General features: G+C 42.3%; 1 protein-coding gene across 2 annotated transcripts in view; it reads left to right on the top strand.

Moving 5' to 3' along the window:
• Positions 1-21,998, top strand: part of Drosha (drosha ribonuclease III) — a 127,510-nt gene that overhangs the window by 10,738 nt on the left and 94,774 nt on the right. For both annotated transcript variants that reach the window (XM_042690511.1, XM_042690510.1), the window contains exons 5-11: positions 729-821; positions 6,392-6,502; positions 6,723-6,954; positions 10,911-11,052; positions 13,522-13,676; positions 17,327-17,407; positions 21,701-21,787. In XM_042690511.1, coding sequence (XP_042546445.1) covers positions 729-821; positions 6,392-6,502; positions 6,723-6,954; positions 10,911-11,052; positions 13,522-13,676; positions 17,327-17,407; positions 21,701-21,787 — 901 coding nt within the window. The remainder of the gene's footprint in view (positions 1-728; positions 822-6,391; positions 6,503-6,722; positions 6,955-10,910; positions 11,053-13,521; positions 13,677-17,326; positions 17,408-21,700; positions 21,788-21,998) is intronic.

The raw sequence follows: 21,998 nt of genomic DNA, 5'->3' as shown, positions 1-21,998 counted from the left end.
TGGAGATCAGAGTCTCATGGACTTTCCTGCTTGAGCTGGTTTTGAACCTTGCTCCTCAGATCTCAGCCTCCTGAGTAGCTAGGATTACAGACATGAGCCACTGATGCCCATCCCCTCACTACTTTTTTTTTTTTTAAATAGAACCTTATCCTAATCTTTACTATAAAGGTTTTATTCTGTATTTATTTCATAGATGCATAGAAATCAATAGGAGAGCCCTTTAAATAAGCAAGAATTTGCTAATTACAAGAATATGATAAAAATTCCTTTATTACTTAGTCTAAAGCATAATTTCTTCAAAGAAAACATGAACAGTTGTCAAGTGAACTTCTACAGAGAGCCTCCTTTTTTGTTGGTACTGGTCCTGGATCTTGAGTTTTATCCCTGAGCGTCTTTGTTCAAGGCTAGCACTCTACTGCTTGAGCTACCGCTCCATATCTGGTTTTCTTTGATGGTTCATAGTTTTTGGAACTAGATCTCATGGACTTTTCTGCCTGGGCTGGCTTTGAACTATGATCCTCAGAGCTCAGCCTCCTGAGTAGCTAGGACTAGCACCCAGCTTCTTTCCTTTTTCTCTGATAAATTAAGGAAGCATAAAAGACCTCAGAATCAGTATTGCCTTAAAAATCCTTAGATATGGTCCATTTATTTAGAAAGTAAACTTAGTGAAGACATGGTATTTTTGAGTCTTTCTGTTGCTAACAGCTTTGTGTATTAATTTCTTTAAGAGAGCGGGAACGGGAGAGACACAGGCACCGGGACAACCGAAGATCACCATCTCTGGAAAGGTCCTACAAAAAAGAGTATAAGAGGTCTGGAAGGTAAGCAAGGACTTGACGCTGGGAGAAGCTGTAGGATTATCTCTTGAGATTCAGATTTTGTGTTTGTGTAGTCAAGTCTTCTATGCCAAGTCTTCTATGTGCTCTGAGTATGGCCAGGATGACCTGAGGAAAAGTAAAGCAGCCAGTTCTGCATTAGATTTTTTTTTTTTAATGTGAAGATAGACTTGATTTCCAGATAGGTTGATTGTGTAGGGAAATCTCCATATATCTCCACTGGGGTAGACATTTATCTGACCAGGTATCATTCCAGGTATATTTTTTTTTAAAACTTGGGAAATTTGTAATTCTATCCTTCAATTTACTTGTTTTTTGGGGAAGAGGGAAAAAGAGCCTAGCTACAGATGGACTTTCTTTAGGAAAAGGACAGCCAGACTGCTTTCACCTGAAACACCAGTTCTACATCCAGAAGGCAATTGGATGGTCTTATGTCATGGCAGCGAGGGCTAGCATTCTGGAATCTGACTGATTTAGGGCCAATCATTAGCTTTTCTTTCTAAGTCTTAGTTTCTTTGGCTTCACAATCAGATTTGTTATATTTCCCTTTTTAATGGCAAAGGCTTACTGAGATTAATACAGATTAAACACTTAGAACTAGGCCTAGCTGTAAGCGCCAAAGAAATGCAACTGTTGTTGTTAAGCTGCCACTTGGCTTTGGAAATTGGTAGAGTGTGAGGAAAGACAGAAAAGACAATTTAAATATAAAATAATGAAATAGAAACAGAACCATAAGGAACACAGTCATATTTGTACATAAGCAACCCTTTGAAATAAATGATCCTTTGAAAGATCATACAACTTATAGTGGAAACTGAAGAAAAGAGAATTATATACAACTTTAGGTAGGATCCAGTATACTTTGGGAATTGAGGAGATTTAAAAATTGTAAAATGTTATAAGAACAGATATTTTATTAAAAAGTAAATGCATGAACGAGATGGATTTGGTTTCTAGGAAAACAAAATTGCAAATTTCACCCAAGAAGAAGAAAACCATAACAGGCTAATCATGGAAAAATAGAATAAATCAAATTTCTAACACTTCCAGAAATATTTCCAACTGTTCTAGAACACTGAAAAAAGTGGAAGGAAAACTCAGCTCATGGTTGTGTAGCAAAAAGACCCAACCAAGGGAAAGAAAGCCACAGGACAATGTTTCTTGGGAATATGGGGTATAAAAGAACTGGATAGAATATTAGCAAGTTGTTTTCAGAAAGGTGTTTCAGTAACCAGGAGCTGACTCCAAGATTTATACCAATCCATGGCTAAATGGGATAGTAGAAAGTTTTAAGTCTTGGTGTTTAAGCTATAAAATTATCTTAAAATGTGTCTACTAGGCATTTAAGATAGAACCAACATTCATTTATGAGTATATACTTCATTCAGTAAACTAGGATTTAAAAAAGAGTCCGATTTAATGTTGAAACCTACAGGCTTTCAAAATTAGAACAAAGACTAAGACAAGGAGTCTCTATTGCCTGCCATTGTCGCCTACAAACTTTAAAAACCTGGTGTCCTGGTGTGTCCCAGATATGGTACTGGTGGGAGTGATATGTTACTCTCACCTTAAAGGAAAAGCAAGTTCAGAGCTTTTGATAGGGATGGTCATATGTTACTCTGGGAACCTAGCAGCGACTAGCCCAATGTACAGTAGTTCTGGTGAAGTTGACATATTACTGATACTGCAGCAAAGCATAGGGACATGAGGGAAAAAGCATGGGGCATGAGGGAAAAAGAGTAGAGCCCATGTAAGGTTTGCTCTGAGAGGATCAAGCCTAGAGGTTTGGAAGTTAGGTTTTTTTTTCTCTTTCTGTTGTTGGTTTTTGTTTTGTTGGTTGTGAGGCTTGAACCTCAGGGCTTGGGCGCTGTTCCTGAGCCTCTTTGCACTCTACCACTTGAGCCATAATGCCATTTCCAGTTTTTGAGTGGTTAATTAGAGATGAGAGTCTCACAGGGACTTTTGTGCCTGGGCTGGCTTTGAGTAGCTAGGATTACAGATAGGAGCCACCAGTGCCTAGCTCAGAAATTAGTTTTGAAGGCTTCTGTAGTAATTCACTTGAAAAGTGACTGGCCTAGACCAAGGTAATGGCAGTGGTAATGGAGAAAGGTAGAGTATGACTCCAGCCATAGGCCTCAATAACTAATCAGTTGTTAGGGCAAGGGGAGAAATGTGGGGATGATCACCTATGATCTCATCATGTTCCATAGTGGATGGGGGACTCTAAGGAAGGCAGAAAGATGAATGCAGTTTGGATGATGTGGATCTTGACAATCGGAGACAACCAAATGAATTTGTTCAGTAGTTAGTTGGACATCCAAGTATAAAGTTGAGGAAAGAGCCTCCAAATAGAAGCACTAAATGCCATGGGTTAGGTAAGATTGAGCCAGAGTGAGAAAAGGGCTGGAGGAGGAGAGGCAGCAGGAGAGAAGCCAGGATACTGTGTTGGGCATCACTGAGGACCTGCTCGAGCTTGGTGATTTTTAATGGGTAAGTAAGTGATAGAAATCTTGCTCCAGAGGCTTCTCCAGTGCCTGGCAGCTTTCAGAGGAAGAACACTTGCATTCTGTGAGTTCTAATGATGGAGCAGATGAAGAATAAAAGAGAGGTGCACATGTTGTAAAGGAAGAAAAGTTATCACAGCTTGCAATAGAGCACATTATTAAGAAGAAACAGTTTAGAGTTTGGAGTTTGAATTTTGGAGTGTCTGAGAGCCCTAAAAAAAGAAGGTTTTGAAATGTTAGAGTATTTGAGGCAGTGACCATTTGTTGCTTGTTTCAGAGCAGAGCAACACGTGGTGCTAAACCACCTGATTGTGTGCCTTTATAAGACCTGCAAATCCTTAGCTTGGGGCTCTCCTCCTGGGCTCCGCTGTCTCGGAGTGTAGGACGAGGCCCGAGCTGCAGCCCGTTTAAATAAAACAGCTGTAGAGTCTGACTCTTGGTGGTCTTCTTGCGGGGGGGTAGGGGGAGTCCTGGGGGGGGGGGGTCCTGCGACCTTGGCATAACAGTTTGTTCCGGTTTTAAAATGCCCCTTTGAAGGTGTTAAAAAATGAATACCTATAGATGCTTACAGCAGATAACTGTGACTATTTGTCATATAGAACACATGGAGTGAGGATGTGTTTTGCTTGTATTTCTTGCTATCGGAACTAATAATAGTAGCTGAGTATTTGGTGAGATTTTGTTTTTTTGAACATGGCAGAATGTTGTGTCAAACATATTATCATTTAACTGCGATATTGGGTAAGTTATTAGTTTCCAAAAGTGTTTCCACCTTTATAGGAAGTATTAGTGTCTGCCTCATGGGGGTCATATTGATTCAGTGTGAAAATGTGTCAGGAACACAAACAAACAACCGCAAAACAAAAACAGTCTCTAGGAGCTAAGAGCTGCCCTCAGTATTTTAACGGCTGTCTTAAATACCAGGGAAAATAAAATACATTCACTACCAGACTTAAATGAACTAAAATATCATGTAATAAATGTAGGAAATACTTAGGAGCAGTGGGAAGAAAACTCAAAAGATGTAGCAGTGGACAAAAGAGGTGAAGGACAGGACTACAGATATCCCATGATCCCCTAGGGCAAGAAAGCTGCATTTTCAGATCAGAGGAAACACTAGTAGTTGGCAGGCCACTTAAGGAAATAACAGCAGTTAGATTTCTGCCCTAAATTATGGAGAGATATAGTAAAACATTTAGTGTAAAAAGTAAGAACATATAAACTGTTTGGTCTTCAGATGAGAAGGAATTTCTAAATAAAATGGTAAGGCTGAAAGTATACATAAAAAAATCTCTAAAAAAAATAACAGGGGTTCACACCTGTTATCCTAGCTACTCAGGAGGCTGAGATCTAAGTATTTTGGTTTGAAGCCAACCTGGGCAGGAAAGTTTGTGCCTCTTATCTCCAATTAAGTACCCAAAAACTAGCCAGAAGTGGATTTGTGGCTCACTTGGTAGAGAGCTCTAGCCTTGATCACAAAAGCTCAGGGACAGCATCCAGGCCCTGAATCCAAGCCCCAGGACTGGCACACACACAGAAAGTTGTATGTAGATATAAACAGGCAATATTTTAAGGAAAACATAAGGTTATAATGCTTAGGGCAAAATAATGACCTTTTTTGTTTTTTTGTGGTATTAGAGTAGAATATGTTTGCTAGTCAGGTGCTTTGCCACTTGAGCCTCCACCTTCAGCCCCTCTTTGTTTTATTTTTCAGATAGGCTCTCATGTTTTTGGTCTGAACTAGTCTTGGATCACAGCGTTCTTACCTATGCCTCCTGCGCATATGGCATCTGCCACCGTGCCTGACTTATCATTGAGATGGAGCCTTCCTAATTTTACCCTGGGCTAAAAGTGAGCTATGCTCCTTTCAATCCTACCTCTCAAATACTGGGGTTACAGAGGTGAGCCATGGCACCCAGCCAGAAGAATGACCTTAATTAAAAACTCTTCAGGTCTGGGGCATGGCTCAAGTAGTTAGATATTTGCTTAGCAAGTGCAAGGCCTTAAATTCAGTACCCTCTAAAAATGAATTTAAAAAACAAAAACTCCCAATGAATCAAAAAGACTACCGTTCTAATTAAAAAATGTATTGACTTAGAGCCCAGTACCAGTGGCTCACGCCTGTAATCTTAGCTATTCAGCAGGTTGAGATCTGAGGATCGCTGTTCAAAGCTAGTTCAGGCAGAAAAATCCCTGTGAGACTCTTATCTCCAATTAACCACTTAAAAACTGGAAATGGCTCTGTGGCCAGTGGTAGAGTGCTAGCCTTGAGCACAGAGAGGCTCAAGGACGGTGCCCAGGCCCTGAGTTCAAGCCCCATAACTGACAAAAAAATTAGCATAACATATTACAAGATATTCACAAAGGAAGTGAGAAAAATGTAGTAATTTTAAAAGTGATTAAAAAATTCCAGTTTAAGTACATTTTTTTTTATAATGGCAAGGATTTTTTTTTTTAAACACCTTACCGATAGGATGGGTGGGCATGGAGCTTGTAAGTGGTCTAAACAGGTGCTGCCTATCTGGAGAGGTCTTTAGAAGGGAGGTCATTTGACAAAAGCTCAAAAACACAATTGTATTCATGGTAGAATTTGGGGGAACTACAGCTGGGAAAAAGTGTTAGCTCAATGACTATCATTAGATTCATTGGTTATGTACCTCAAAAGGATAAAGTGTTCAGGTGTAGATGCATTGGAAGGGAAAGGCATTCCTACTCTTGTTGATCAGGAAAAGGGAAAGGCAGGTTTGAATTCCATTTTTGTTGTTAAAATGTGTCTATTTGCATACTTGGTATATTTCAAGCCCCAAGAATTCAAGGAGACAAGAGTTGGTTCATCCTTCTTATTAGTGTTAGTATTTGTAGGGATTGGAATCAGCCCAAATTTTGCTTCACTATGTGGTAATACTCAAGCTTGGAGTTCCAAAAAGATGGTTAGGGGAGCTGCTGCTGCTCCACTGCTAGACGAGAAAGATTTGAGACTGGAATTCTCATTGCTGCAGTTGTCTACACAGGTCGATTTCTAAATATTTCCCAAATATCTTTCTCTTCTAGGAGTTACAGCTTAGCAGGTGTCGCTGAACCTACAGGATGCACACCAGAATTACCTGGAGAGACTATTAAAAATACAGATTCTTGGGCCCCAGCCACAGAGGTTGTCAATCAGTAAGTAGATTTGTAGGGTCAAGGAATTCATAGTTTTTTACAAAAGTAAACTTGAGGAGAATCTGATGCTAGCAGACTAGTCTTGGGGAATCATTGGTTTAATAAACGTAAGTGTCCAAGATGGCATGGCATCTCTCTTCAGATGAAGAGTGCACCAGATAGTTTAGGCAAGGAAAGAGCATGGCTAACTAATAACTCACTTTCTTCATTTGCTTTCAAGTCGGTCCCCCAGCAGGGAGAAGAAGAGAGCTCGTTGGGAGGAAGAAAAAGACAGATGGAGTGACAGCCAGAGTTCTGGCAAAGAAAAGAACTATACCTCCATCAAGGAGAAGGAATCAGAGGAGATGCTGCCTGACAAAAACGAGGAGGAAGAAGAGGAGCTCCTTAAACCTGTGTGGATTCGATGCACCCATTCAGAAAACTACTACTCCAGCGACCCCATGGATCAGGTGGTAGGTCTGAAAGAGGAGCGAAGCTGTAGTCCAGGGCTTCTCTTCCTAGCACTCCTGGCATTTTGGGCCAGCTAGTTCTTTGTGGGGCTTCCCTGTGTATTGTAGCATCTTGCATAGCATCTATGTGTCTGCCCATTAGATGCTAGTTGCACTTCCTGTGATGACAACCAAAACAACCTTCAGAGGTTGCTATATGTCACTGGGGGACTGGAGGGAGGGAGGGAGGGAGAGAGAGGGAGGGATCACTACTACAGATGTAGGCTGTTATAAAACAAACAAAAAATGAAGGCCAAGCATGCAATAGGTTAAATAAATACCTATTCTACATGTTTTTGGACACTGATAGTTTTGATATGGGGATTTCCTAAGGTCTCACCTGTGACTAGTTCAGCCAATTTTGTGGTGTTTATTACGTGTATGTGTGTTTCTCCCTAAATGGGAAATAAGGAAGAATCTGTTCGTCTCTTTTTTTTTTTTTTCAGTTTGAGACTAGGACTTGAATTCAGTACCTGATGCTTTTGCTCAGGGGCTGGTACCCTAACAACTGAACCATGCCTCCAACTTCTGAGTTTGTCTTTATTTTTATTTTTTATTTTATTTATTTATTTTATTTTTTTGTTTTGGTCGTGGGGCCTAAACTCTGGTCCTGGGCACTGTCCCTCACCTCTTCAGCTCAAGGCTAGTGCTCTACCACTTGAGCCATAACACCACTTCTGGCTTTTTCTGCTTATGTGGTGCTGAGGAATTGAATCCAAGGCCTTGTGCATGCAAGGCAAGCATTCTACCACTGAGCCACCTTCCCAGCCCTATTTTTATTTTTATTTTTGTCAGTCTTGGGTCTTGAACTCTGGTCCTAGGTGATGTCCCTGAGCTCTTCAGCTTAAGGCTAGCGCACTACCACTCGAGCCACAGCACCACTTCCAGCCTTTTCTGCTTATATGATGCTGAGGAATTGAACCGAGGACCTCATGCATGCACGGCAAGCATTCTACCACTGAGCCACCTTCTCAGCCCAAGTTTGTCATTTTAAAGCACATCATTGAGCAAGAAAGAGTTCAGCTGATGGGTGCTAGTGGCTCACTCCTGTAATCCTAGCTACTCATTCAGGAGGCTGAGATCTGAAGATCATGGCTTAAAACTAGCCCAGGCAAGAAAGTCTGTGAGACTCTTATGTCCAGTTAACCACCAATAACCTGAAGAGGAGCTGTGGCTCAAGTGGTAGAGTTCTAGCCAAAAAGCTCAGAAACGGTGACGAAGTCCAAAGCGTAAGCCCCAGGACCAGCACACACACATACACACACACACACACACACACACACACACACAAGATCATCAGTTAGATGAAGTTTCCTTTGTTTCTTGGCTGACGTGGAGAAGGGGAACTGTGGTTGCTTTTGCTGGGTGTGGAGAAGTCGCTGTGTTCACATGCTGCTGGACACAGGGCCCATGCAGTTCTGTAGCCAAGTCATTGCCATACAGATACTTCACTTTGCTTTTCTTTCTTCTACCCTTATTTCCTTTCCATCACACTCTCATCTCTTTCTTTTTTATCTGTAGGCTTTATGCCTTCAATCCCTCCTCTTAATATGGGCCTGTTGATCACAAGGTAGATACATAACATATGTGAGATGAATATGAGAGTGAGGAATGACTATGTACAGATTTGGGGCATAAGAAGTTAGGAATAAGAGATTCAGTGCCTAGGGTTAAATAGACTGGGTTATGTTGTTCACAGTTTTGTGAACATATAGGTGTTCTTTGACTTATGATGGGTAATATAATGAATCACTTATTAATCTAACCTATCTTAAGTCCCAAATGCATTTAATACATAATAACAAGTGTTATGGATAAGCCCATCCCTCCTTAAATATGCTCGACCACTTAAATTAGCCTGTAGCTGGGGAAAAAAAAAAGGACTCTGTAATGCAGAATTGAATGTCCCATATAATACACTGGATGCTTGACTCCACCTGTGCTGATGGCACAGTACCTCACATTGTATGGTGTTGATGTGTCCCCTCGTGATGATGTGGCTGACAGCAGTGCAGGACCGTGTCATAGCACAGTGCAGACTTGAGAATAAAAACATCCAAATCCAAAACGTGAAGTATAGTTTCTGTGGAATGTGCGTTGCTTTTGCGTTTTTAAAGTTCAAAATATCTTAAGTGAAGGACCTTTCGTGGCTTCTTTGTCTGAACTTGAAAGGAGAACTCCTTCCTTTTGGAAGAAGAAAGTCTGAGAAATCCCTACTAGTGGTGATATTTTGTTTGATGAATCAGAACAGGCTTTTAAGTCATAGGTCACATGCTGCAGTGAAAGGAAAGCTCTTGAGCTAAGTTCTTTACTCCATGTGTCTCTTATTACCTTAGTTAATCCTCAAACATCCCTGGCAAAAACGCATTCTGTCTGGTGTGCTGCTGTGAGTCATGATACCTGGCTTACATGTGTCTTAAATGAGCCAAGTTTATTTGTCTTGGAACAGGCGTGTGGAGGAAAGCCATGGCCAGTGTTTGCTCCGTGGCCCAGGGATGACCAGGCTCTGCTGCCTCCTGAGCAGCCTCTGTGATAGCAGGATGATGAGCACCTGGACAGCCCATCTTACACACCTGTGTGCACCCAGGAATCGTGAGGGCATGATGGGAAGCCTTCCGCTACAACCGTGCCCAGGCTACCCCTTCTATCCCTTTGCCAGCCTGCTGTCTGCTTCAGAAATTTGTCTTCCTTGCTGTTACAAAATTCCCCGTGTTGAATGGTTTCAAGCATCACACATTTCTCTTTACACAGCACCGGAGGTCATAAGTCCAATTTGGGGGCTCACTGGCTGAATCATGGTGTTGGCAGGGCTGTGTTCCCTTCTGTAGCTGTGGAGAAAAATCAATTGTCTTGCTCATTCAGATGGCAGAGTTAGGTTCAATGGGGCTAGAGGACAGAGGTTCTTGTTTCCTTGCTTGCTGTCCTGGAAGCTACCTGAATTTCTTTGCTTGTGGATCCCTTCCATCTTCAAGGCCAGCAGTGCAGTTCAAGTTCCTCTCATGTCTTGAATACCTCCTGCCAACCTCTTCTGTGGCATCGTTGACTCCTGTTGGCAGAGGTTCTCTGCTTTTATGGGGTCCACTTGTAATCCAAGATGATTTTTCCATCTCAAATTCTATAACCTTCGTAGCTCAAGCCCTTTCTCCCATGTAAGGCAATGGGCTGTCACTCTGCTACCTATGCTTCCTGTGTAGCTGGGATTACAGGCCTGAATTACTAGGCCTGGCTGGCATTCATCAAACAACAAAGACTAAGGAATTGAGTGCAGAGGGTTTAAACTTGCAGAGCTGCTTTCGTCTTACATAGTTATAGACATATTGTTAAAAGGGAGGTTAATAGGCTTCATGGCCTGAACATCTACCTGTGTGTTTTTTTTTCCCCTCTGGCACAGACATGGTGTTAGGAATGTCAGAACTATCATGGCCCTGAGAAAAAGCAATTAGCTCTATTTTTGGGTAGTAGATGTTATGATTTGCCTTTGTTCTGTTTTAATAGTTGTAAGTTCTGCTTTTTACATTTTGATATTACCAACTTGAAGAGTGGGCATTTAAAGTGACATATTCTGGGAGAGAATAGGTAGAATGAAGAACTTCATCTAGTAGTTTGTGGTGAGAAGGTGGGAGGGGAAGATTTATAGACTATTTTTTTTTTCCTGAAGGCCAGGGTCATAGGGCATAGATGAATGAGTAATATTCCTAAACGACAGCCAAGTATGCTTATGTGAAGACTATCAGCCATCCAAGTGTGTTTGATTTAGATGATCATTGCCAGCATTGGGTATTTTGTTTTTCAGTGCTTGTTCAGTTGGGAGTTGAAAAATGGTATCTTGCTGTTAAAAATTCTTTGATAAATTATAATATCCGTCTCTGATGTGGTCAATATTTATATAGTTCCTCCTTTTGATCTTTTATTTTGCAAAGGGAGATTCTACTGTAGTTGGAACAAGTAGGCTCCGAGACTTGTACGACAAATTTGAAGAAGAATTGGGGAGCAGACAAGAAAAGGCCAAGGCTGCTAGGCCTCCGTGGGAGCCTCCGAAGACGAAGCTAGATGAAGATTTAGGTGAGTGGAAGAGCCATTAGGCCAAGACTTTGTGCTTCTATTATTGCTTAATCCTAGCCCTTTTGGAAGCATCCCTAAACTGAAATCTTCTCTTTTTCTTCTCATTTAGTTATAGTCAGCAAACCTACACAGCAATGGAATCATCCTTCCTTCTTTCTGATACTATTTTTCCCAAATTTCTGTTCATCAGACTGTGAGAAGTCTCATTTCTAAGACTTGCTAGCAAAGTGTTGTTTCCTGCCAAGCTGGGCAGTCTTCGTATGGGAAAGGGTCAGGGTCCAGCGTCCAGAGTCCAGTCTCCAGTCCAAGGCTCAGGCCTGAAGATGGGCTGGTGGCCTCTCCCTGCCAGTCTTCTTTTGTCAGGTGCTCCTGGTTTGATGAGGAAACAGTAACTGTGGCCCACCTCTGTTGGAAGGCTTCTCCCTGCTCATGTAGACAGTTTCTACCCCATTTTCATTTCATCTGTTCTGTGGGTCCAAATAGATGGTGGCAACTTTGAGGATGGAGATGCTTTTTTTTTTTTTCTACTTTGTATCCTCAGACCTAACAGAAAGCTGTGTGTAGATGAGACCCTCCATGTGCTATCGTTACCTGTTCCTCCTGGCTCTTGTTTGCCCTCCTTTATTGTGTCTGCTACTTAAAGTTTGTACCCACATAGATAGAAGTACTGACTCCAAAGCCCAGTGGCCTGACTCAGAATCTCTGCTCCACCCACTTTTTAAGTGGCCTGGGCACAAGACTTGGGGCAAATCATTTAATCACTCTGTTCTTTAGTTTTTCCTGGTAAATGGGGATGACAATAGTGTGTATGTCATGTAGTGCACATACACAGAGCTCTGATTTTGTATTTTATTATTCTGCTACTGCTACATTGATTTTTCTTCTGTAGGATTAATCTTAATTTCTAACTTTAAAAAATCGTGGCAAAATACACACAACAAACATTTTTATCTTAACTATTTTTAACTGGCCAGTTAAGTACATTCACATTGTTGGCAACCAATTTCCAGATCTCTCTTCTTATGTAACTGAAACTTTGGACTTAAGTAGCAATGTCTCTCCAGAAAGCCCATTCCTCCAGCCCTAACAGTGACTACCACTTTCTGTCCCTAAATTTGACAGTTTTGAGTAAGTGGAATCATGCAATGTTTGTCTCCCCCCCCCCCCCCCCCCCCCTGCGCTGGGGTCCATAGGGCTTCAATGTAGGGCTTGGGCACTGTCCCTGAGCTTTTGCTCTCAAGGATGGTACTCTACCACTTTGAGCCACAGTGCCACTTCTGATTTTCTGTTGGTTAATTGGGGATAAGAGTCTCACAGACTTTACTGCTCAGGGTGGCTTTGAACCATAATCCTCAGATCTCAGCCTCCTGAGTAGTTAGGATTATAGGTGTGAGCCACTGTGGCCCAGGTCACTTTATTGTACTTCATTATACTACTTTATTGTACTTCTTATATTTCACAGTATTTGTAAAATTCTGTCTTTCTATGCATTCGCTTTCTAGGACTAAAATCTTTTATTGCTGCTACTTAGGTAAAGCAATGTAAGATTGTCAGTGTTGCATTTGTGGCCTCAGTCTGGCATTTGCAATGCTCCCAATCCCTAACCTCTCTCTCAGGGTTCTGTGGAGCTGTTGCTATAGCCGGAGAGCTCTTTCCCTTCATGTTCTACCTGCAGGGCTCTTCTCCATTCCTCTTCTCCTTTCATGGCTGACTCACATGTACTGTGTCTGTGAAGTTGTTCCTTGTGTGCACATGTATGCCAGGACCTCAGGGCCCTGTATGCTGTCCCTTAGTTTTTTCCCTCAAGGCTAGTGCTCTACCACTTGAGTCACAGCTACACTTCTGGCTTTTGGGTGGTTAATTGGAGATAGTCTCACAGAATTTCTTGCTTAGTTTGGTTTTGAACCAAAATCTTAAAATCTCAGCCTCCTGCGTAGCCACCAGCATTGAAACAGTTGTTTTTGTTAATGTTTTTTGCCAGTCCTGGGACGGCTTGAGCTCAGAGCCTGAGCACTGTACCTGAGCTTCTTTTACTCAAGGTTAGCACTCTACCACTTGAGCCACGATGTCACTTCTGGCTTTTTCTGTTTATGTGGTACTGAGGAATCGAACCCAGGGCCAAACCCAGGGCTTCATGCATGCTAGGCAAGCACTCTACCACTAAGCCACATTCCCAGCCCCTTGACATAGTTTTTAAAGTATGAATCTCCATTACTATGTTAATTTATCCACTTATTAGGTCTTGGCTTTTTTTGTAAAAAAAAAAATAATTTTGTTTACCCAGTTACATTATGACTTAGCATTACAGGCTATGTATCTATGTTTTTCTCCTGGCATTGCTTAGCAGTGGGTTATGGAGCTGTCCCTCAGATAGTTGCTTAGGCGTAGAAGCTCAGGTCATTTGGAAGTCTGCACAAAAACCACTTGATTGATTTCTGCAACTTCTGTGCTTTCTCCACCCTGTGTTAGAGAGCGCCAGCGAATCAGAATGTGAGTCTGACGAGGACAGCACCTGCTCTAGCAGCTCAGACTCTGAGGTGTTTGATGTCATCGCAGAAATTAAGCGCAAAAAGGCCCACCCCGACCGACTTCATGATGAACTGTGGTACAACGACCCAGGCCAGGTACGAGTATTTTTATGCTCTTGCTATGAAGGTTGTGAACCCACACATCACATTTATGGCTCTGGGCTCAGAAGATGCATGTTGGCCAGTACTGAAATGGAATTGTACTCAGAGGGTTGTGTGTCATTTTTGTAGGACTTATTTCTTTTGGGCTTCAGAGCTCAGCAGCAAAGCATAAGCATCTGAGCAGCCGATCCTTGAATCATAGTTGATGATGTTGGTAAATTCTCTGTTGGGGAGCATGATAATGGTGCTGCATCATTAAGGTAGAGATGGATGGTAGGATGAGGGGTCAGGGAACTTGTAGGTCTTTTGAAAAGCAGTTCACCTGGAAGGGATCTTGCTGCAAAAGAGTAAACAAAATTGTCCTATAAAATTCCATTTTTCTTAACTGGTCACAGGTACGAGCTCTTCCAAATTTTCTTCCTTGCCAGGCCGGTTTGAGCTGATGACTTCAGCCATTTTTATTTTCAGTTACTAGTTTCTTTGGAAATGAAACATCCTTTTTCCTTTCTTCTCTTTTCCCTTTTTCTTTTCCTCTCTCTCTGTTCTGAGACAGGCTAGCCCAGGCTAGCCTCAAACTTGTGATCTTCCTGTCTCAGCCTCCAGAGAGCTGGGATTAAAAATGAGTGTCACTGTGCCCAACTCTTTAGGCTGGGCACTAGTGGGTTCACACTTGTCATCTCAGTTCCTAAGGAGGCTGAGATCTGAGGATTGAGGTTTGAAACTGGCCTATTGAGATTTCATCTCTAATTAACCAGCAAAATGCTGGATTGGAGGCCTGGGTCAAGTGGTAGGGCAGTGGCTCTGAGCAAGAAAGCCAAGTGCGCGCATAAGTTCAAGTCACTGGCACACACACAAGCCGTATCTTTATAAAGGATTTGTGTTTTATAAATATGTAGTACATAGAAAGGTATGTATGTGAGATGATTAAGAACAATATAAAACCTAATTTTTTTTGCCTAAATGTTTTGTAATTTAACGTATTTTGGGAATAATTTCTGTGTTAGTTAAGACTGCTCTTCTGGTTCTTAGATGCTAGCTATTTAAATATTTTTTGATAGGATTAATTCAGAATGAATGACAAAAATGTAGCTTATAGTGCGTTGGAATTGAATGAAAATGTTTGCAAACTTGTTGAATTGTAATTTACACGATAGAATTTACTCATAGGTTTACAATCCAGTGTTTTAAACTGCCTGAGTTACACAACCTTTGTCTCAATCTAATTTTGGAGCATTAAAAAAAAAAATCTTCCGTAACAGTCCTTTCCCCATTTAAGTCTTTATCATTGGCTGTCATTTTTTTCTGGTTTAGAAGCATCCATCTCAATTTCTGTGGATTTTCAGCGATTGGCTAGAGTGTCTATATTGGTTCACTATTCTGCTTATTTTATTTGGGTTTCTGGTCTCTGTGTAGCTGATTATAAAAGGCTGTAGGAGCCCAGACCTTGGTAAACCGCAAACATGTAGGCTGTCTGCTCCCCTGGAAATCAGAGAGCACTCTGAGATCTCTACATTTTTTTTTTTTTTTTTATTACTAGAAGTTATGACCAGCCTTAGGAGAGTGTTATGATTTTTGATGGAAGTTTATTACATCTGTTATTTGCCAGCTGTTACTTTAGATAATATCATAACAATGTTTTAGATAATAATGTTATTTTTCTGCCATACCACCTGGCGCCTTAGATTTCCCAAAAGGTTAAAGAAAGTTAAAGCTTTTCACTTTATTCTTTCTTTTCTTTTTTTTTTTTTTCCAGTGCTGGCTTAAACTCTGGGCCTGGGCGCTGTCCCTGAGCTCCTTTTGCTCAAGGCTAGCCCTCTACCGCTTGAGCCACAGTACCACTTTCAGCTTTTTCTGTGTATGTGGTCCTGAGGAATTGAACCCAGGGCTTCATGCATGCGAGGCAAGCGCTCTACCCTTAAGCCACTTCCCAGCCCACTTTACTGTTTCTTTTCAAAGACTTTTTTTTTTAGATTCTTTTCATTTATATTTTAATTGGATATAGTAAGTCACTAATTCCTAGAATATGAAAGGATATGTTTAAGTCTGTATCAGCATCCCTTAGTGTCCAAAGTGATTGATTCAATAGGAATGTCTATTACTGTTAGAGTCCCTTTACTATAATATTTGCATATAATATACACATACCTTCTCCTACACTTAAAATCATCTCTAGATGGTTTCTAATGCCTAATATAAGTAGTTGTTATAGTGTATTATTTAGAGGATGATAAGAAAAAGAAGGTCCACTCCTGTCCAGTATGTTGATGTTGGATAAATGGCTAAAGTTGTTTTTTAAAACTCTAGATTTTGATTTGGTTCTCCTTTGGTCTTTCAACTTACATAAATGATCTGGTCCATCTTTTTGGGGCTTATGTCCCCAGAGTATAATATGGCTTCCTGCCTTCCTTTTTTTTTTGCCGATCATGGGGCTTGAACTCAGGGCTTGGTCACTGTGCCTACACTCTTCAGCTCAAGGCAGGTGCTCTACCACTTGAGACACAGCGCCACTCCTGGTTTTCTAGTGGTTTATTGGAGATAAAAAGGTCTCACGGACTTTTCTACCTGGGCTGGCTTTGAACTGTGATCCTCAGATCTCAGCCTCCTGAGTAGCTAGGATTACAGGTATGAGCCACTGATGCGCAGCTTCTTTATTTTTTTTGAGAGGGTGCTTTTTCTGGCTCTTTATGTTTCTCTACTAAGAAGCCTTTCCCGACCCACTCATGACAGCTACAGTACTGTGGTACATCCACGTAGATGGATTTTCTTTTTCTTTGGAAGTACCAAGCATATCTTTGTGTTCTCCTATCCAGAGTTCATGTCCTCAGAGTTCACAAACCTTGTGCCTAGAACTCAGTTCTGTCTGTGAGACATCCTAATTGACTCAAGGTGTCTGGGGCTCAAGGTAGTAAAATTAATTCAGGTTAAAGAAGATGTAGTCTTGGGGCTGGGAAGGTGGCTCAGTGGTAGAGCGCTTGCCTTGCATGCATGAGGCCCTGGGTTCGATTCCTCAGCACTCCATAAACAAAAAGAAAAAAGCCGGGAGTGGCGCTGTGGCTCAAGTGGTAGAGCACAAGCCTTGAGCTGAAGAGTTGAGGGACAGCGCCCAGGCCCAGAGTTCAGGCCCTACAACCGGACCAAAAAAAAAAAAAAAGAAGATGTAGTCTGACGTGATGATGTTGTTCCTAGTAGGTTTTATTTCCCCTTTCTGCTTTCAGAGGTACATTTGAGATTTTCTTTTTAAAAGAATCTGAAGATCGTCTCCTGAGCATTATGTGTACCTCATACAGGATATAAAGTATGCTTTTTTTTTTTTGTAAGTCATTTTTCCTGAAATAAGAAAAACAAAAAATGTCCCAAAGAAAGGCAAGAGGAGATGGGAGCAGACAGGGTGCTGACATTGATATTTCCTGCTTGGCTGCACAGATAACTTGGGAGTCCAATGTTGTCACCCGGTTCACTTTATCAGGCAATATAGACAGGTTGCAGCTTTATTGGGACTAGAACATCCGTTTAATCTTCTCACTATGACAGCCTTTGCAGAGCCGCGCTTCTCATGACATTAAACCCCGTGGCTTCTGAGGCATCATCGTGCATGGCGTGGATGCTCCCCCCAATAAAAACGAATTCCATTCTGTTTCCGACAGATGAATGATGGACCTCTGTGCAAATGCAGCGCCAAAGCGAGACGCACAGGAATTCGGCACAGCATTTATCCCGGAGAAGAGGTAACTGGTTTGGGGTATGAGCGAGCAGCAGACAGATGCTGGTGCTATTTTTTTTCTTTTTTTCCAGTCATGCCATCAAAGCAGTCTATTTGTATTCTCTAATCCAGTCTTTGTTTTTGATAATTGCAGAGGACAAATATTTGAGTTTTGAGGGTAGAGTGTGGAATATTAATGATCAAGGAAACTTTAAAGGTTTGTAGAAGGCACATTATTTAAACCAGGCAAATTAATGATTTATTAAGTATCCTAAAGCTGTACACATTACAGTAACTATTTTCATCATAACTGGTTGTAAATTACCCTAGAGAAATGATCTTTTTAATGTGTTGTGAGGCTCGTGATCTCATCATTCTTGGGGTCTATACCCCCATGATTGCTTGCTGGTGCTTCCCTTCCAAGAGAGCGTGTCCTTGTTATTCTGTCACTCCATCAAACTGTGACCAGCCCAGGAACACCCCCCCCCCTCCCCCCCCGCCCTGTGGCTTGCTGGGGACACTTTACGCTTAGCTGAGCAACTAGAGCATCTGTAACTTTGATTGGTTTCTTTCATTTTTTTTCCCCCCTCATTGTCTCTCAATTTGATATTTCTTATTTGTCCCACAACCATCACCTTAGGATTCAGGGCATTGTGTTTAAACAGGGAATATTTAAATCCATTCTGTGTAAAATTTGTTGGATGCATAATGGAAGTTGAACCAAAGACTGACAATACCTGCTAATGGGACATATTTGCCTCATTTTATCGCATCTGTCTTTGAAAACTGCAAGGGCGGCAGGGCATTGTGGATGAAGGCAGTAGTATGGGCATCTGTGCATGTGGCTTAGTTGGGAGCTCTGAGACACTGATGAGGAATCCACACTTGTGACAGGAAGCGAACAGAGGCAGGGCTGAGCATATGGAAGAGTCCAGCTGAGATATAGGCCTGATCAAGCCTGGGCTTATTGGAATTACCTTATGTTGGACTGGAATGGCCTTCATATTCCTATTTCCCTCAGTCCCCAGAGCAACCTTCCTTGGGAAGGGCATGGCGTGACATTGAAAGACAGGAATGTGCAGCTGAGGCTGGCCCTGATGGAGCCTCGCTGAGGAGTGGACAGCTGTAGGCTACAGGCTGACACTTTCCCCACAGCCGAGGAGAGAGGCGCAAGGTGGGCCGGTGCCAGCTCAACACCTGTGCACAAACTCAGTAGAGCCTATCCGTCCATATACAGATGAAAGGAGTGTAGGTATCCATGTAACTGACTGGTCTCTTGAAAGAATGGCGCCATTTTGGGGAACACACGTGGCTCATTGTAGTTGGCCAGTTCGATGTTTGGCAGTGGTGGTTAACTGATATGTGAGGTCTGTGCTGCTGAGCTCATGTGAAGCCCTCATTTCTGACCCGTGCTCCTATCCTATCCACTGTCGGGGTGGCTGAGGACAGTGGCTGCTTTGTCTTGGACGCCATACTGGCAGAGATGCCATTTGTGTTGCCTGTCTATTTACAAGTCACAACCCCAGGACTTTCTCATTCCTGACCTTCCAGTCTTCTTCCTTCTGGTTCCCTGACCATGTGGCATGACCATATGCTCTGAGTTCTAACTTCAGACCCCATCTCTTTCCACATGAAACGCATGACCAGGTAACCTGCCAGAGACTGCCTAAGGGGAGCATTTTCTCTCAGAGTGGTCTTTCAGAGCCATCCCTGATTGAGCCGTACGTAGTTTAATTCCTTTTCATTGTATACCCCTTACCTGTTTGCACACCAAGGTTTGCTTTTCTACCTTGATTGCTACTTCCTTAGCCATCAGCTGAGGGGTTGGTGGGACAGGGGTGCAGCCCTGGGGATGTGGGTCACCTTCCCAAGCAGCTTGTTCATGCCTAGTTCCTATTATGGGCTTGACTCTGATGTGCCACCCCATCTCATGATGGATGGCTGCCTGTGCCACTCAGCTTAATTTCTTGGGATTGAAAACACTCTGGTTATGTGTTTACTTGATGTCCCTTGTAGTGTTCTTTCAGGCACAGATCTCACTCAGTGTAGATGGCAGGGTCTGGACTTGCTCCAGAACCTTAGGGAACATCACTTTGATTTTCATCTCAGCATCTTTTCTCCCATCATCATAGTGTCTGCTGAGTTGTTGGGTTGCAGCAGCAGGAATGCTTGCCCTTCAGCTGGGAACTACTGAGGTCTTTATTACTTGGACCTACCTGATGTTGGCAGCCTTTGTGCTACCCTGGAAATGGGCATATCCACTTTCCATGTGATTATTCAGATCCTGATTTCAATATTCCTTGAACTGTCTAGGTATCTGGGTTTCTTGGGTCAATAGCCGTAGGCCCCTTTGAGGAAGGCATCACTATCTTTGCTTATTGCAGTATTACAGCATGCTTCTTCCTAGGATCTGGCTACCTCTTCAGCCAATGCTTTTTGGTCCAAAAAACTTGGCCCCTGGGCAAGGTATAGTATGACTTTACTAGAGTGACCTGCTTTCTACTCTCGGCTATCCATCTGGATTTCCTCTGTTAGTGTGAGCTGAATGACACCCTGTGGGTGGCTCTTCTATTTTGTGTTCAAGGACACCATGTTCTGTTGATTGCTTCCATAGCTGGCTTTAGGCTCCCGTGGCTGCCACTTTGCCCTTATTGGTGACAATGATAATTATGTATCATGGCTTCTAGCAGTTGAGAAGCCTGGCTTCTGGTTTCAGGATTCTGTTATTGTTATTGCTATTGACAAGTTCTGCTCTGTGACCACTCTCATCCTATGGGCAGCCCTGGCCTGCAGAGGAGACCTCCACTGATTTTAGCATTGCAATGCCTCTCTCTAGTATGTGTCTTTTGGTGAGCCTTCTGGTGATTATGTGGTATATTTTCTAGCAATAGATGCTACCATATTGTAATACTCTCATGTCTTTCCTCCACCATCTGCAATGACACTTTTGGAATTTCTCCATCACTCAGGTGAGTGATTGCCACGTAGTAGGGAGTTTTCCTTTTCCCTTTTTAAGCTCAAGAGATATTTTATTCTGCCACCTCTCATGCTTTCTTCATTTCTGTCCCCTTCTTTTTGCCTTGCATGTTTATTCCTTTCACTGTTTTTGGTGTTTGTGGAAACCCAATGCTGTAATTTCTGTGATTAATTTCCTTACTTTACTAAGTATTCCATTGTTATATTTGTAAATGTAGCCAAAAGTAGCCCTTAATACTGTGTAACAAAAGAAAGATGGTCACAGAATTTTATTTTAGATGTAGAAATATTCTTAAGTCATGTTATCTGGGCCTCTGAAAAATTGTGTCGTATCAAGCTATATCATTGGTAGCATAGACCATTGGTAGCTATTAGGCTCTTTTGGCCTTCCTGCAGTGTCAGCAATGCATGTCAGCAGCGTGGTACACACTAGCCCAGTCATGTCCAGAAGAGGGCTCACTTTGCTCAGGCAGTGTTCACAAACAGCAGAGAGTAGCTTAAAGTGCCTTTGTGAAAGGGATACCTGGTTATCGCTATACATTGAACATAGGTACAGAAAAGGGCAAAGATCTCCCAAACTTGGCAAAGCTCTGCTCAGATGCTCAGCTTTCCCTTCCTACTCTGACCTGTTCCTACTCTAACGTCTTGCCAAAGCTATGCCAAAGTAAACTACCAGTGCCTAAGGCACATCTTTGGTACTGACTGAACTAAGGAGAAGGCTGTCTGAGTCCTGCTCATGATAGTTGCAGGAAGCAAGTGAGTCATTTCAGTACTTTCAGGTGAAAAATCAGGAGAGTGAACACTGACTGGCTGTGGCCCACACTTTGGGTGAAGCCCTGTGGAATGCTGTGGTTCTCTTGTGGAGTCAAAACCTACGAAGGTGGTTTTTTTTTTGTCAAGTATGCCAAAAGAGCTCCCAAATTAGAAATCTGCTAAGACTCCTGAATTCTTGCACTTCCTCCTGAACACTGATGTAGCCAACGTGACCCAGCCACCTGGATGGAACAGGACTATGTCTTTGCCAGTAGCAGATCCTGTGTATGCCCTGGGGCCAGCCCTGGTCTCCCAGGCACTCCCGTGGATGAATAGTCCCCTGTTCGCCAAGCTCACAAATTTTGAGTTGCCCCAAACCTAGGCAAGTTATTGGTCTTATTGGACACTGGTCCCACTTCACCAGGGCCGGTGGAAAGGTTGCTGAGAGCTATTTTTATTCATTTAATGATACAAAGTGATTACGTCTTCCTTCCTGTTAACTTGTGAAGGAACACACGTGGACATGTCCATTGTCAGATGTGAGGCTGAAAATTCTGCTTGTCAAGTCATTTTGGTTTTGTCTCCTCAGGCCATCAAGCCCTGTCGCCCCATGACCAACAACGCTGGCAGACTCTTCCACTACCGCATCACCGTCTCCCCTCCTACCAACTTTTTAGTAAGTTGCTAATAAAAGCAATTTGTGTATAATTCAAAAAGTAGATTCAAATGTGAGTGTAGTTACTGAGTTACTGATTCAGTTTTCAAGACTTCTTTTGAAAAATACTTATTTTGGGGGCTGGGAATATAGTTCAATAGTAGAGTGTCTAGCATATATCAGACCTTAGGCTTAATCCTCAGTAATTAAAAAGTTGTTTTTTTTTTTTGGT

Source organism: Dipodomys spectabilis, unplaced genomic scaffold (genome assembly GCF_019054845.1).
Source record: "Dipodomys spectabilis isolate Male_0828 unplaced genomic scaffold, ASM1905484v1 ptg000138l, whole genome shotgun sequence".
Classification (NCBI taxonomy): Eukaryota; Metazoa; Chordata; class Mammalia; order Rodentia; family Heteromyidae; genus Dipodomys; species Dipodomys spectabilis.
The sequence above is the reverse complement of the archived record's forward strand: the minus strand, read 5'-3'. Positions and strand labels throughout refer to the sequence as shown.